General features: G+C 35.7%; 1 protein-coding gene across 5 annotated transcripts; it reads left to right on the top strand.

The window, feature by feature from the left end:
• The first annotated feature begins 3 nt into the window (after positions 1-3).
• On the top strand, positions 4-15,647 carry znf384b (zinc finger protein 384 b). 5 transcript variants are annotated; one of them, XM_032559438.1, is made up of 11 exons: positions 4-173; positions 1,442-1,556; positions 3,464-3,531; positions 4,430-4,655; positions 5,039-5,152; positions 6,379-6,536; positions 6,620-6,711; positions 7,315-7,539; positions 12,831-12,998; positions 13,094-13,172; positions 14,133-15,647. In XM_032559438.1, exons 3-11 carry the CDS (start codon positions 3,466-3,468, stop codon positions 14,808-14,810), a joined length of 1,806 nt encoding a protein of 601 aa, XP_032415329.1. In that variant the 5' UTR covers positions 4-173; positions 1,442-1,556; positions 3,464-3,465; the 3' UTR covers positions 14,811-15,647. The 5 variants fall into 5 exon arrangements, with proteins under 5 accessions (XP_032415329.1, XP_032415327.1, XP_032415331.1 ...); XM_032559440.1 differs by lacking the exon at positions 1,442-1,556 and having other exon boundaries at positions 10-173; positions 14,133-14,291; positions 14,436-15,647; XM_032559436.1 differs by lacking the exon at positions 1,442-1,556 and having other exon boundaries at positions 5-173.
• The last annotated feature ends 948 nt before the right edge of the window (positions 15,648-16,595 follow it).

Here is a 16,595-nt window from a genome sequence, read left to right as displayed (position 1 = left end):
GAAGCTCAGACGAAGCAGCTAGCTAAGCGGAGAAAAAAAGAGAAAAAAATAGTAAGACGGGGAGGGGGAGGAAACTTCACTGATTTACAGGAATTTTGACAAAGTTGGACCTCGGGACCAGATTGTTCGGGTTGCTTTGAGTTTCGGAAAGGAGGTCGGAGTCGTCTGAACCGGTAAACGTCGCTGTTCTCTCTGCCGTCGTTAGTAATTTTCCCTGAATGTGCGCTGCCGCCTCTCCGCCACAGCCGGAAGTCTGTGAGGATGGCCGAGTTTTTTTTTCTCGCTTTTTTTTTACCCTTTAGGGTTTTTTTTTTTTTTTTTCCCCTGCTTGTTATTTTTTTTTTCTATCAGGCAGGAGGGCAACACAGACACATTGTATGCTAGCTGCAGTTAATCAGCGCGGTGGGCCGGAGTAACCACAACACCTACTGGGCCCGAATGGAGTCAAGCTTCCGAGCTTCAGCACCGTTTAGACCCGATATGTAGCACTTTATACAAGCTAGTGTTAGTAGCTCTCTTCATACACTTCTAGCTTAGAGCTAACTGTCTACAGCTGGTATTAAAGCATCATTACTTTTATTTTATTTAGAGACATTTATTTCAAAACCAAAAAAGACTAATATAATGGCGATTTAGCTATTGATAAAAGCATAAATAACATACCTGTGTCTAATATCAGAGACTACCAAGAAGTGGTTTGTTTCAGGTTACATTGATTTAGTCTGGTCACTGTGTAACTTTAATAATTCATTTTTCACATTTTCTCTTTGTCATTAGTTTTTCCACTAAGAGATTTCTGCAACCCTAACAATGCAATTATCCACTTTAGATATACAAATGTTGCCAAACATTTGGGAAAGAAAGACAACTGGTAATGTTTACTAAATGTTTATTATGAGAAATGTGTTATTTTTTAAAGAACCACCGTTTTATTTAAGGTTTAATAAAAGGATGGATGCATTTTTTCCCCTAGGTGATGTTGATATTTGTGGAAAATGATGTAAAAAATGAAACATAAATAGACGGAAAAATATTATTGATACTTTTTGTGACGGAATGTTAGGGCCAGTTTATTTAATAATATTATTATTTTAAAAATAATAATAAAGTCGTAATTCTAAAGGAATAGATTTTAATGCTACAAAAATAAGGTTGAAATAATACAAGAATAAAGTTGTAACAATAATTTAATAATTGTTACAATAATTGTTACATATTATGACTTTACAATAAAGTCATAATATTGCCTGAATATATGAATAAAGTTTCAATAATGAGAATGAAACAATTATTTTATGAGAACTCCTAAATGAAAAAGCAGTATTGCCACTGTGTTAAAATGAGGAATGTTTAGCATCTTGTAAAGGTATTCTTTTCTATTGGTTTTACAAATAAGGAAGCTTTTAATCTTTTATCAACATTAACATCAAATTATTATCAGTAGCAGGAATTTGAAGCGATTGTGCAAACGAGTGCGTCTGTTTTGAAGAAAGAACCACATGAACTTCCCAAACTGGTCACATCTTGATAACTCATTAAAAACAACTTTGTTCCTGGTAATTTTGCACCTTTGCTTTAATATTTTACTATATTCTCATAATATTTTGTCTCTGTTCTCTTAATTTACAAAAGATAATTACCATAGCCTGGCATTAATACTCCGTCATAACTTTTAGTGTCTTTCTGTGGTTATTCCATGAAAAAAAAACATTGTACACCTGCATTTAATATATCTATTTTTGAAAAGATGAGTTAGTTTTTTAAAATATAATTTTAGTTTCTGAGAGCCATTGTAGATGCTCTGGCCTTAGACTCAACAAAGTAAACAATGACCCCACGCTCTCTGGGGACCCAAAATCCCCATTTTTGTACTTTTCTATTAACTTGATTGACAGGATTTTCTTTCTGAAAATATTCTGAATTATTGTGCAGAAAAATTACTTCTGGGAAAAATATGTTCAATTTAAATTAGTTGGGTTTTTTTGCCCTCTTGTTTTGGAGTTAATGTTTATCTCTGCCATCTTGAATTTCCTGTCATTAAGTGGCAACTTAAAAATGTTGAATTACCTCAAGTTGTTGCTTTAATAATGTCTCATTTAATGTCATAATTATAATTACGTTGGCCACCTATACATATTCCATCAAAAATAATTATGTACATTTATTTAAGAAACTATTTGTACCATTAAAGATATTTTTCTGCATTTGCTTTCTTGTCACACTTAAATGTTTCAGATCTTCAAGTTAGTTTAATATAAGTCATAAATAACCAGAGTAAACACAAAAAGCAGATTTCAGATGAGATTTTCATTTATAAAGAGAAAAATTACAGCATAAATAAAATTGTATAACATCACAGTGCATAACTTGGAGAAAAACTTTAATTACAAAGTTAAATTAGAAAAAAGTCCCACCTTAATAAATTGCTGTTTTATAACAAATCATTTGTTATAAAAGTACTCTATAGTTTTTCCGATATGTCTGTTTGTTTCTAAGCAAAAATATACATCCACTTTTTTATTTATTTTTTTAAAATAATCATACTCAGTTGCACATATCTTTCAATTGGAGTATTTTTAATAACTGTACAATGTTTTCTTATGCTGTAAGTTTGCCCTTCTTCTTTGTTATTCATACTTTTGTTTTATTTCTACTTTTTTGTAAGACTATATGCTTTGACTTGCCTGTCACATTACTGCTGGTACATCAGAATTTCCCCACCGAGGAACAGTAAAGGTTATTTTTATTCTATTTATTACTAATCTTAACACAATAACTACATTTAATCACATTTTCAAATTTATTGAGATTTATTTCTCTCAGAGAACAAATAATGAAGAGAATAGTAAAAATAATAATCGGGCATATTAATCATTGGGTGTTTAAAAAACGTCATTAATTGGACTTTATCTTTGCTAAATTCTTACAATGATAAGAAATTGACACAGTTAAAACAAAGTGCAGGTGAAATTTAGAATGATGGAGATTTCTACATCTTTGAAAATTTGCAACAAATCGTTTCAAATTCAAGTAAAACAAGGAAGTGCAAGGTACTACTTCCCTTTTTATGACTGTGTGCATTATTACCAGCAACCAAATTGCTGGTTGCTAGATAGCATATAAAGCATATAAAGATTCTATATATACTGCTGTGCAAATAATAAATTCATCCTATTGGGTCACACTTTTCACAGCCAGCAGGAAAGACTGAATATGACTGTAAAAATGAGTGGCGTGAACTGAATCAGTCTTGGTGCTGAAAGAACTGATTGAATCCCATTTAATTCTTTCATTCATAGCATATCTTAATCATCATCAGCAGCTCTTCCTCCAGTATAAGCCTGCTTAAAGTGGACAGAAGGGGGACATTTAGATCATGCCAAGCTGAGTTTCTTTGTCTCTTTATCTTATTTGGCAGATCTATGAACCTTATACTTCTTCTTCTTGTGTTTTTTTCCCACAGAGATGATGGAAGACTCTCATTTTAATTCCTCATATTTCTGGTCTCACCTCTCCACTGTGCCCACGCAGGTATTCATTTCTGATTGACATAAAATAAAATATTAAAAGCTGCAGTATGCAACTTTAATAAGAAATATATTTTGTTTTTACATATTTGTTGAAACTGTCACCATGTCGTGATAGAGTGTTATGAGACGGATAATCTGTGAAAAAAATTGAGCTCCTCTGCCTTCTCCCAGTGCTAGCTAGAATCAACCAATCAGACCCAGAAGGAGGGTCTTATCGCTGTCAATTACCCTCCATGTGGCGCTGCTTGTCCTTCTCTTTGTTCCCCATCTTGTTCTCTGCTACAGTGCAGCTAGCAGAGCCAGTAGGGAATGCTAAGGTTAATGCAAATTTATTACTCCATCTTACCTCACGTTTGATTATTGTACACCAGCACATTTACTAGATTTTTTTTATTTTTTTCCAGAAGCAGTCCTGCAAAATGCAGTTAAACAGTCTTTATCTTTATTATTTCTTATTATTCTCTTTAAGTAATGCACTATTTTTACAATTACAATCTCCCATTTTGATATAATCAGATCTGGATTCATATCTGTTAATATTTGTGTCGTTAATTAATTTGAATATTTTTATTCTTTATTTTTGTGTAAAACAATCTAAATGTGGTTACAGGGTGGCACTTCATTCATCTAATTCACTAACACATTTAGCAGTGTGTAAATGAGGTTGATTGACAGCGCTAAGACCCGCCTCCTCTCTCTGATTGGTTGTTTTTGAGTGGGAGAGGTGTATTTCTTCGTGGTAGTTCATGAAGACAGTGAAGGAGACTGATCTTTTTACAGATTATCTGTCTCATTACATCCTGTCATGACATGGTGACAGTTTTAACAAACAATTTTTATAAAGTGACATACTTCAGTTTTGCCTGATGACATCATTCTCCTCTCCTGACCTCTGCCAGCTTGAGAATAGCATGTTTCTGAACAAGGTGAAGGAGCACCAGGAGAAGAACTCCTTCTCTCCTTCATCAGCCTCGCACTACCAGACCACTCTTCTTACCATCCCGACCCCTGGAGCCAAGACAGATGGCGGCGGGCAGGCTGGCGGTGCGGCGCACCTCCACCCGCCTCACAGCTCCCAGAACATCACAGTGCTGCCCGTCCCCTCGACAGGCATCATGACAGCAGGTACGCCTGTTTCTGCCCAGAGCAGCCCTCAGGGCCGACTCTTTATGTTTTAACAGCTGGAGCCGTGGCCGTAATATCTGACGACGCAGAAGGTGGTTTCTGAATGTAGCGACTCGTAGCAGGAGAGCATTGAATGATTTAGTTTGATGAGAACAAATGTTGCCGACAGGTCAGCTTGAGGGTAAAATGAACATCTGTGTGTCTCTTTTTATTCCACAGCCACAGGGCGCTTCTCAGAAATGATTCAGCAGCTCTTTAGCAGGCTCTTTTTTTTATAATGCTGTTTTAGCAGTTCCAGGCTCAGCAGAAGATATTAAATATGTATTTGATGATACGTTTATATCAGCCTTTAATACTTTCTGCCTTTGTTTTTCTGCATGCAGCTGGTCTGGTAATCACAACACCTCAGGGAACGCTGGTCTCTCCCACATCCTCTCAGTCATTTGTCTCCGGTCATCCAGCGACCACCATGATAGTTTCAGCTCTTCCTTCTTCAGGTGAAACATACAAATACATCTAGGATGAAAATCTGATGCACTGTACACTCTGTCTAGGACCAGGAGATATGACATAAAAATTAAATCTCAGATTTTTTCATACCAGATGCAATTTACGATTTTATTTTCTGGCTTTGTTTGCTAATAAAAATTATATAGGACAGAAATAATTTTCACAACACAACATTACTTTCCCTCCTACTAAATTACATTTATTAAACTTAAATACAAACTTTGTAGAAATTGTTTGTGAAATTCTTTTACCAGGCATATTTACATTGCCATCTGCACTTTTCAGTTTGTTTTTTAGTCATACATGATGATAACCAAATAAGTCAAATAGGTCTAACTTAATTCATTGCTATTTCAAGAATTTGGAGTCTTCATCAGTGAAGACAGAGAGTCTGCATTGCATAGCATGAAATTTAGCAGCTGTGTTGTCAGGTCAGTTCTGCAACATTAGAGTAGTGTTTATGTAAATTCTGTAACAGTGATGCACTTTTGTTGTATAAATTGAGCCTGTGAGTTGACAAAACCTAAAAATCAGCTTGAGATATTATTATTATTATAAGAAATATTTACTTGAAGCCACTTACTGTACTCCAAAGTAATGCAAGGGAAATTCTTGATAGTGTGACTGTGTATAAAGATAGAAAGTTTATTTTGTTTCTATTTACGTTCAGAAAAAAAACATGAACTTTTTGAAAGTGGATGAGAGTAATCTGAAGCACCAGGTTTTTTTTTAATCATTTATCATTTTCCACATTTATTTACATATAAAACGTACATGAAGAATTTATATTAAACAATATGTAACATAAAACTTCTGCTTGGCAGCTATTTCTCTATTAGATCTTTGGCCCATGTAGTTTGTCCAGTTCTATCTCTATCTTTTGTCGCTGTCTTTTGTCTGGAATATTGTCCATTTCGTCCACTTTTCTTCCATTTGTGTTTGCTGTGGCCTTTCCCCATTTCTTCGTAATAGGTTTCTTACTAGCTATTAACATTATCTTAATCAGGTACCTATCCTTTACTCTTACTTTGATACTATTAAAATTACAAGGACATACTACCATGTTACTCATAGGGATATTATATCCCAGAATCATCTTCACAGTTTTGTGCACATATATCCAAAACTGCACAATTGTAGGACATGAACTAGCAGGTTTGAGTTTAAAAAGATGCTGTTCTTGTTTTAAGACTGTTCTTCCTTTCTGTTGTAGACAAGAAAGAAGGAGACGGGACGTCCCACGTCGTCGTGATGCCGCCGCCCTCCAAACGAGGGAGAAAGAAGAAGGCGACTACTCTGTCCAGAGTTACCACTCTGGGTGGACCAGGAAATGACACGCTAATACTGACACACCTGACACCTGGTGGACAGGTAAGACAATAACTAGAGAGGAAAATTAGAATTTTTAGCTAAAGAGACCTGTCCAAATTCTTTGTTGTTGTTGTTTTGGAAAGGTGTCATCTTTGCAGCATCATCCCAGAGATCCATATGAGATGTCCAATGAGGACGAAGAACATGGACATAAAGACTCCACAAAGACATACAGGTACGGTTTTAATTAAAAAGCGTCTGCTGTGCGTCCTCGCTCTGGCTGCATAGATGTTCAGCTCTTATAGATGAACTAGGTGCTGCTGACACAGACACAAACACGCATAGTAGCTCTTCTAAACATTCTTTTCTGCATGTTTTGGCAGGAAGTGAGTCTTTGTAGCAGATGCTTGATGATGCATTTGAAAAGACAAACACATCACTGCTCTGCAGCTCCTCTGCTTCTCCACATGCTGCACATTAGCCTTGCTTCTTCTGTTTGTTTGGATATAGCACTCTGTTCCTTTGTTTTATATCTTTAGACCTTTCTTTTTCTGTTTTTACTAAATTTCCCCTTTTAATGTCTTTCTGTGTTGTCCAGGTGTGTGTAACATTTGTTAACCCACTTCTGTCCTGATTGAGTTTTCTTTTAATAATTTATTTTCTCCCATAACTTAATTATCTGACTCATTGCTCCATTTTCCTCCTCCTGTCCTGATCACCCCACCTCCCCCCTCATCCCATCTTTTGTGAAATTTCCTCCTCCTCTGGTTTTGTTTCCCTCCTTCTGGTTCTCCTTTCTCCATCCCGGCCTCCCATTTCTGTGTCTCTCCGCCTGTAGGTGCCGGATGTGTGCGGCGACCTTCTTCAGTAAGTCTGACATGCAGATCCACTCCAAGTCGCACACAGAGGCCAAACCTCACAAGTGTCCTCACTGCGCCAAGTCGTTCGCCAACTCGAGCTACCTGGCCCAGCACATCCGCATCCACAGCGGGGCCAAGCCTTACACCTGCTCCTACTGCCAGAAATCTTTCAGGCAGCTCAGTCACTTACAGCAGCACACACGGTACTGCAGACCCCACCTTCCCTCCCTTATCCTCTCCCCTGCACCTCAGACGGAGAAACATTTGTTGCTTCCCTTCCTTAGCAACCCCAAAAAACACCTGAAGAAACTAAAAACCTTGTTTTTTTCCTCCAAATTTACTATTTATTCAATTTAACTCTGTATTGTGTTGAAACAAATCAAAATTGCATGGATAAAAAAGATGGTACCCCAAATCGAACACACCAATAAGTGATCACTGCATTTGCAAATAGGTAGTTTATTGCAAACAGGTTATTTTGTGTTTATTTTGATGATTATGGCTAATATCTAATAACAAATCTAATTAAGCTACTCAAAAAAAACGGAACCTAAGATTAGTTCTGAATGATATTGCTTACAAATAAAATCTGTGTTTTTTTTTCATACCTGATCCCATTTCCAATTTTAATAAATTTTTTTCTTGCTACATTTTATAAGATAAAGAGAAATGTTTTTGAAAAAGTGGCTTTTATTTCAATAATCCATTCTGTGATTTGTTCTAGGGTGATGCTACAATAAGTTTGGTTTAATTATATGGGAATAGCCACAATATTAGGAGAACAAAGACTCAATTTTACCATGGGTGTGTCTTAAAATTAAGAGAAAAATGTAGTTTTAATGCTTTTATAGAGTTACCAAGATCTGGTGTAATTTGTGGTTCTTTCTTTGAAACAGACTCAGTCAGTCGTTTCAAAGTCCTGCTGCTAAATAATTTGACGCTGATGTATTAAAAAAATAAAAAAATTCCTTTTTTGTAAAACCGGTTTAAAAGTATATCACAAGACACTTAACATTCCTCATTTAAATTGATTATTTTCCGAGGCGTTTTCATAAAATATCTACATAAATAAAAGCTGTAAAACATGCTTGTCAAACAAGATGGCTGCCATGAGCGTGGTGCTGACATCACTCTGATCTGTGGAAACCCAAGGAGTGAAATGGTGACTGTCAGGTCAGCAGTCATGACCATGATTGTTAATAACGTTGTGTTCGTTATTTTTCCTAATAACGAACACAACGTTTCGTTTTTAAGAAATAATATTTATCAGTCTTCAGATTTTCTTGAAACTGAGGTTTGGATTTCCATTTGCTAAAAGCTGCCAAAATCCTCAAAGTAAATAAGAATAAATGTTTGAAATATATCAACATGTGTGCATAATGATCACATTTTGAATTAAATTACTGGAATAAATTAGCTTCCTGATGACATTTTAATTTAATCAACATACCTGTGTAATCTTAATCTGAGCTCCTTGTCTTTGCTTTATCATCCTGACCAAACTACTCTTTAGTGTGTTTGTTGCTTTAAATAAGCTTCCTAAGCCTCTGTGATATTAAATTAAACCGTTAATGGCTAATATGTAAGGATTAATAGCAAGTACCAACACATTTGTCCATGCTATTGTGATATTGTCACTGCTTGCCAATAAAATCTGCTTTATAGAGTAAAATTTATTACATAATTTTATTGCCACTGGTGAGGGTCAAACTGAATTTTGGTTTCAGTTTTTAGTCTCAGAAATAAAACATTGGAATTATGTTTGACCCTTACTGGTGGCAATAAAATTATGTAACAAATTATTCTTTTTTTAAGGAGTGACTTAAAACTCCCTCTCATTTTTTCATGGTAATTTTACCCCATATTAAGGCATTCAGATATATAATGGAGAAGTATTTTTATTTAAATAATTTCTTCAGGGAAAGGAAGCGTTGTTGGAACAAGCTGGAAGGGTACCAACAAGTTTGTCCTCGTCTCTGTCCCTGTCCTGTTAACCTGTCATGCAGCGTTTGTCCTGCAGCCCGGGCTGCTGTCCTCCTCTTCCTCAGAGGGACGACAAGACGATGAAGTTCAGATTCATATTACATTCTTCCAGTGACCTTTTCAGAAAATCAGATTTCAGATTAGACCTTTCTGGTCGCAGCTCTGCCCTCTAATAAGATTTTACATAATTTATACTGTAATCAGAAAGGACGGTCCAAATGTCCGGGGTTGTGTTGAATTGATTAACTTGTAATATTTTCCTTCTTGTTTTCTTCCCTTCCTTTCTTTGTGTTTGCAAACACGTTTTGCTTCCCTGCGTCTTTGTTTAGCGTGTTTTGTTTGTTTCTCTGCATGTTCTGTCATTTCCTCTGCTATATTCATAGACGCACACATTCACAAATGCATGTGAAACAGCATCACTGACTGACTCACTCATTAGTTTTCTCAGCCGTCTATCTTACGCTCTGTTTTATGTTTTATTTATTTTCATTCTGTTCTTGTTAAATTAGATAAGTGCTTCCAAGTTGTTTTGCTGCAAAGCTTTGCTTCATTCTGTCTGTGTATTTTGGCCAACTTCAAGTCTCTTTGTCAAGTCATCTGTGAATGCTTGTCGATCTGAGCTGATCTGTTTGTAAAACCTTCTCAAAAAATTAGGGGTGCACCGATCAATTCTTTAATTTTGGGTGATTGGTCAGTACTTACATGTGAAACCGATCTTACCTACTGATTTTATTTACACTTAGATAACCTCAAAGCTGCTGCAATTTTGCCTTTTCTTCTCCGAGACGGAGAAGAAAAATATGTAAGACAATGTGGACAAGCTGCCTCCGATTTCATAATACGATCTAGTTAACTACAGGGGTGTCCAAAGTGCAGCCCGGGGGCCGTTTGCGGCCCCTGGACTGATTGAATGTGGCCGCTGACTTCACCTCAAAAAAGATAAAAATTTGGACTGCCAGTACAGGTATTAGATACAGATGGAGACTTTCTATCTTCAATTAGGTCAAAATTACCACAAACAAGTAAATCTTCTTACAATAGAAAGTATTCCTTATAACACAAAGGATTCGTCTTTAAATAATCATTCTTTTCTTTATCTCATCAAGAACCAGAGACTTTTACTCAAAAGTCATCTTTGCTGTACCCAAATCTTCTTTTCATTAATTTAATAAACTTGGCTAAATACAGAAAGCATTTTCAAAGAGAGAGTGACCTACATCCTGATTTTGTTGTATTTGTTTTCCAATTGATACCTATAAAATTAGCTAAATTATTTTCAATAAGGCAAACCTCCGGAAGCCTTTTTAAGTTTTGGATCTAGAATAATTTACACATAATTTTCGAGCAACAAATCTGACTTATTTAGTTGTTTAGTTTAGGTATTGCATATTTAGTTTATTGTTGAGTAGGTAAAAACATTTTTTGACCCTCAGGTCCTTTTGACTCTATGGTTTTGGCCCATGTGACAAAAAGTTTGGACACCCAGATGTAGGAGCTTTATGACCTAAAATCTATAACCTAATACAATCAGTGTTTAAACAGATTTATAAAGGACGTACAAACACTTAGTGTGAATAATAAACTTTTCTGGTGACTGGCAGATACACACAGGCTAAATGTCTGTATTAGCTTGCATATAAAAGCTACATTAGCTAAGCTAAATTTGATAGTTTGACAGCAAGTACCACAGTAAATATCACTGACATTTATCTTAGTATTACATAGAAGTGGGTAGAATAATCACAAATTGTAATCGAGTAATAGCTGTAATGTACTTATACATTACAGCTATTATTAGATGGCTGTAATGTATTTATACATTACAGCCATTACTCGGCTGTAATGGCCGAGTAATGGCCATTACAGCCATACATTAAATGGCTGTAATGTATTTATACATTACAGCCATCTAACTGTTTATAAGTTACAGTAGATGAACAAGGAGAGAGCTAGTTCTTAGCTGTTGTCATAGCAACTCCATAGCAACGGCCTGCCAAGAGGGCTGTCAGTTACAAAGTTCATGGAAGTGTGACGTCACATGAGAGCTATGTGTTGGTGGTTTAAGTTGTTTTGTCAGTTTGTCCTTAACTGACCTCAAACTTTGTGATTTTTGTATCAGTAAAACGTTGTCGTTCACTTTAATTGTTGGTAAGAAGCTCAAACATAAATATGCAGTCCAATCTGTTGTGCAAGTTTTGTTTGTTTTTAAAATTAAATGTGAGAAAAGACTAGAGGATCTGATTTTTTAGTTTAGTTTAGAAGTAGAAACTTTATTTATATTTGAGAGCACTAGGCCTACCTCATACAGTTAAAACAAGTTTTATTGTTTCACGGGAATTGTTAAATGTTTTTCAGTAAAATAAGATTGGAACGTTGTAGGTTTATTGTGACCTTATAACACATGACAGCGTCAATTATATCAAAAAAATGGGTATAGACAAAAATTTTAATCATTTTAAAGATCGATGATCTGCAAGAAAAGTTGGTGCACCCCAAGAAAAAAGTATGACCCTGCAAAAGGCAGAACAAGAATACAATGATTTCAGATAAAGAAAAACTTTATTTAGTCCTGTTACATTTCAATGCTTTTTTAAAAAATATGATTACCAGTGTAGATACAGTTTTGAGTCATGTTTGCCACTCTGTTGCATCATCTGCATTTAAGCAGAAATAATTGAGAGATTTTATTGTTAGAATCCATCTTCTCAGCTGCTCCAGGTTTTGGAGCCTTTTTTGTCACGTTTCTCATAAGATAACACTAAAATCTGTGACAGGTCTGGAATGAAGGCAGACTAATTTAACACTGAAAAACTTTTGCTTTTATTTACTGTTATAAAATGTCAGAGTGTGTTTTACCATTGTTTTGTTTAAATAATTTATTCTGAAAACATTAGTTACTGCATCAGGTGTTTGATTGTAAAAATTAATGTTTACTGCTGGTTAACGTAAAATTCAGAAGATATCCAACCAGCCATCCATCCATCCATCCATCCGTACATACATACATCCAACCAACCATCCATCAAACCATCCATCCATCCATCCATACATCCAACCAACCTAAGACTAATTATGTTTCAATCCATCACAGTGATGGCTTTATGATGGTATCCATCCATCCAAAAATCCATACATCAAACCATCCATCCATCTATACATACAGTACATACATCCAACTAACCATCCATCAAACCATCCATCCACACATTCATAGAACCATCCATCCATCCATCCATCCATCCCTTTTATTTGGTTTTTACATTAAGTAATTGTTTATGTTCTTATTATTTTAAATACTTTTTAATATTTACTGGTAAATATTAAATAAATAAATTTATTTTTCTCAAAAAAATTTTTTACTGTTTGATTCTCAAATTGTCTTGCAGTTGATTTAGTTGAATAAGAGAATCTTCATTAAATTTCTGATAAACTACCAAAAATGATATCAGACAGTAAAGTTGTATTTCTTTGTAAATTGTTTGTGTTTCTCCTTCCTGTCTGTCCTCATCAGGAACCACACGGAGTCAAAACCCCACAAGTGTCTCCACTGCACCAAATCCTTCGCCAACTCCAGCTACCTGGCTCAGCATGTCCGCATCCACACCGGAGTGAAACCTTACTCCTGCTCATACTGCGACAAGTGCTTCAGACAGCTCAGTCACCTCCAACAGCACAGCAGGTAAATCCAGCTCTCGTTTTGGGTTTCTCACCTACCTGTGTGTTGCAGGAGTGTGTGTACATGCGTGTGTGTTTGTGTTTTTCTTTTATTTTCAGAATCCACACCGGCGATCGGCCGTACAAGTGCACCCATCCAGGCTGTGAGAAGTCCTTCACTCAACTCTCAAATTTACAGGTGTGAAATAATTTTTTCTTAAACCATGGGTGTCCAAAGTGTGGCTCGGGGGCCATTTGCAGTCCTCAGAGTAATTTTGGGCGGCCAATGATCACAGTTCTAGAATAGCTTAAGTTTTGTTTGCCAGATCAGGCAGTTGATGCAGATCCACATTTAAAAACAATGCTGGGGTGAAATTTTCACTGATTGCCAGGCTGTTTAAAACAGGTACAGATGATTAAAATATTAAAACATAAAATGTAAGGTGCAACACAAAGTATTCATCCATTTATGCTTTTAGTTGATTACTAATAGGGACCAAAAACATCTGGTGGCTTTTTCTAAAATGCAGCCTTGTGCACAGCCATTTAATGAAATCTGCCAAATAAAGCAAGAGTGAAACAAATCTTGTTCTTGATGCTAAAATGTTTTTATTTTTTTTAATATGACAAAACTGCAAGAGCCATTTTTAATTTTAAATGTAGTGATGTTTTAATTACTTGTCTACAGAAATTTGACTGCCTTACTTATTTTATTAAAATATTGTGAATTTAGTTTGTATATTTAGCCATTAAAATTTAAAAATGGAATGGTTTTGGCATTTATAATTAGAAGAGAAAATTAGGCCTGTCACAATAAGCAATGAATCAATTAATCTCATGATAAATTAAAAAGAGCTCAATAATTTCCATTGGTGTGATTTATCGTTTTTCTCTTTTTTTCTCTCTTTCTACCAAAAACTGGACGACTAAAGTCTTTAGTCATCCAGTTGTCTTTTTAACTTGGCATTTTTGGCCTCCATGCCTAAATGTTTGGACACCACTGTCTTAAATATATAAACTCTCTCAATAATTTGAATTAATATGAGTTACAACAACATTTAATTTCCCTTTGAGATCAAGAAAGTGTTTTTGCTTTGAATTTGAATAAATTTACTGACATTTTCAAGCTGCTTTTCTTCTAACAATGATTTCCTCCCAGTCCCACCGCCGCCAGCACAACAAAGACAAGCCCTACAAGTGCCCCAACTGTAATAAAGGATACATAGATGCAGCCAGCCTGGAGGTGCACATGTCCACACACACTGTCAAACACGCCAAGATCTACTCGTGTGGTCTCTGCAACCGCTCTTATACCTCAGTAAGACAAATGTCCATTTCTGAAGAGCATTTCTACATGAAACACTATGAAACGCCGCACTGGCATCAGACGCCTGGCAGCTACTTTACATCGTGTAGTCACATGTCCACTGTTTCCCCTTTGCCTATCCTCCCTTCATCTCAGGAGACGTATCTGGTGAAACACATGGAGAAACACAACCCAGACCAGTTGACTGCTTCTGTAGTCTCTGCAGCGCAGGCGGCGCAACAGAGCCAAAGCCAGGCCCAGGGCCAGGCTGGAGCTCAGGGCCGGGTGGAGAGCACGGACGGAGGTTCACGCCGCGCGGGAGGCGGAACGGCGGGCGGTGGCCAGCAAAGCCAGAACAGCTACCCCCAGTCAGAAACCATGCCTTGTCCGTTTGACCTGCATCAGTACAAGACGGTATCTGCCAGCGACATCCAGTACAAACCAGTCAGCGTGTCTGACATCACTTCCCACAAAGACCTCTGTCTCACTGTGTCGGCATCCACCATCCAAGTGGAGCACCTCAACTCCTAGAGGCGAAGGGAGATTAAACCGAGGCAAACAGGAGATGGAGACTAACTGGATTAAAGCAATACTAGGATAAAATAGAAACTCGGGAACAAGTGACCGTGCCTGGTCGATGATTTGAGGCAGACAAGACAAAGCATACGCTGACATGTTATGCTGAAGACTTTTCTTTTTTACATTTTTTTGGGTTTTGCCATTTTTTTTCTTCCTCTCTCTTTCTGCTTAGTTGTTCTGTCAGAGTGGAAACTGCATGTAAAGACTAAGTATGTTTCAATCCATCACAGTGATGGCTTTATGATGGGATCTGAACTTGTTTCTTCTTATTGTTACCACCAAATGATCTTCCAAGCAAATGCAGATTTGACCATAGTAATGATGGAGCAGGCAGTTAACGGTGAAGGTAAATTTTTATACTTTCATACAGACTTTCAGTCTTTAGATCAGTGTTATTGCCTCTGCTGTTTGTGTAGCATACATGCTTTTGATCTTTTAAACCTTAAAAGGGAGTTTAAAGGTTATTTCCTGTCCAGGAAAAAAGCAATCAAGTATATAAAGTTATATACTACCATTTTATTAAGTATGATTGAATATCTAAGGAATTAAAAGATGAATTTATTTGCAGTTTCACATGACCTTTGAAGAAATAATATACTTCAGCTGTCATGTGATCAAGTGTAGTACTTTGTGTGTTTGTCCATAAGGTAATGTTATACAAATGTCCTCTTGCTATAATACTTCCACCATAACAATGTTTATAATACTTCTTTAAAGAAACATTAACTCACTTAAAGTTTGTGCAGCTCTTCTTAATGCTTAAAATACAATAAAGATTATAAAATGTTTGATTTTTTTCCCTCTATTTTATTTGAGTTGTGGAGTTATTTGCTCCGGTGTCAAAGGTTTACAGGACTGAATGTCTAATGTTCTGGTTAATTATTTATTCTGTTTTTGTGACTACTATCTCTTCGATTTATTTATTATAACTTCCATCAAGTTACAGAATTATATAGTTGGAAATCCATCTATTTTAAAGACACTTTAAGATACTTGATCTCCTGTGATTGAGGCGTTGACTGACCTCCATCCTGAAAGGACCAATCCACATTTTTCCCTGCAGAAAGTTATTTCCTAAAACTAATTATTTCTTTTGTGACTTTAAAATGCTATTTATTTGAACTGAGTGACTGGCAGAGATTTTAACAAAAACATACTAATGTATTTTAAATAGCTGTGAAGGACATAATGGGGAAAAATTTAATATAAAACAGGTGAAATGGAAATTATGATTATCAACAACTACAGAATAAAAGTTTATTTTTTCCAGAAATCATCAGTGTCTCTTCAATAAATGGAGAAAATATTTAAAATATGTCTGAAGTTGATATGGGAGGACACATGAACGGTAAATGTGACTTTTGTTTAAGATGGAATAATATTCTAAACATCCAAAATATTTTGGATAGAAATAAGTCCTGGGTATTTGAATTGCTGTTTATAACTAAGAGGATGTCGATGTAGAATTTTTTTAATATTTAATCATTGAAACAGTATCTAATTAATCTGAGTTGATTAAACATTTTTGTTTATGTATTCAAAAAATTATGAATATTTTAAATATATAAATATTTTTAAATAGAGGGGGAGTCCAGAATATTTAAAGAAAAACACACTTTTGTGAACAGATTCAATTTAGCCTTTAGGCTTTGATGGCAATTATACTTTTGATTTCCAAACGTTTGTAGTTTTATTTTTGTTAATCTTAAACTTAGGTTCAGCTAAAAACTTCTCAGT

This window comes from Xiphophorus hellerii, chromosome 3 (genome assembly GCF_003331165.1).
Source record: "Xiphophorus hellerii strain 12219 chromosome 3, Xiphophorus_hellerii-4.1, whole genome shotgun sequence".
NCBI lineage: Eukaryota > Metazoa > Chordata > Actinopteri > Cyprinodontiformes > Poeciliidae > Xiphophorus > Xiphophorus hellerii.
The sequence above is the reverse complement of the archived record's forward strand: the minus strand, read 5'-3'. Positions and strand labels throughout refer to the sequence as shown.

Coding starts and splice junctions, on each gene's coding strand:
- znf384b (XM_032559438.1), top strand. CDS start 3,466: ATGATGGAAGACTCTCATTTTAATTCCTCATATTTCTGGTCTCACCTC. Junction 3,532..4,429: donor TCTCCACTGTGCCCACGCAG/GTATTCATTTCT, acceptor GACCTCTGCCAG/CTTGAGAATAGCATGTTTCT. Junction 6,537..6,619: donor ACCTGACACCTGGTGGACAG/GTAAGACAATAA, acceptor TGTTTTGGAAAG/GTGTCATCTTTGCAGCATCA.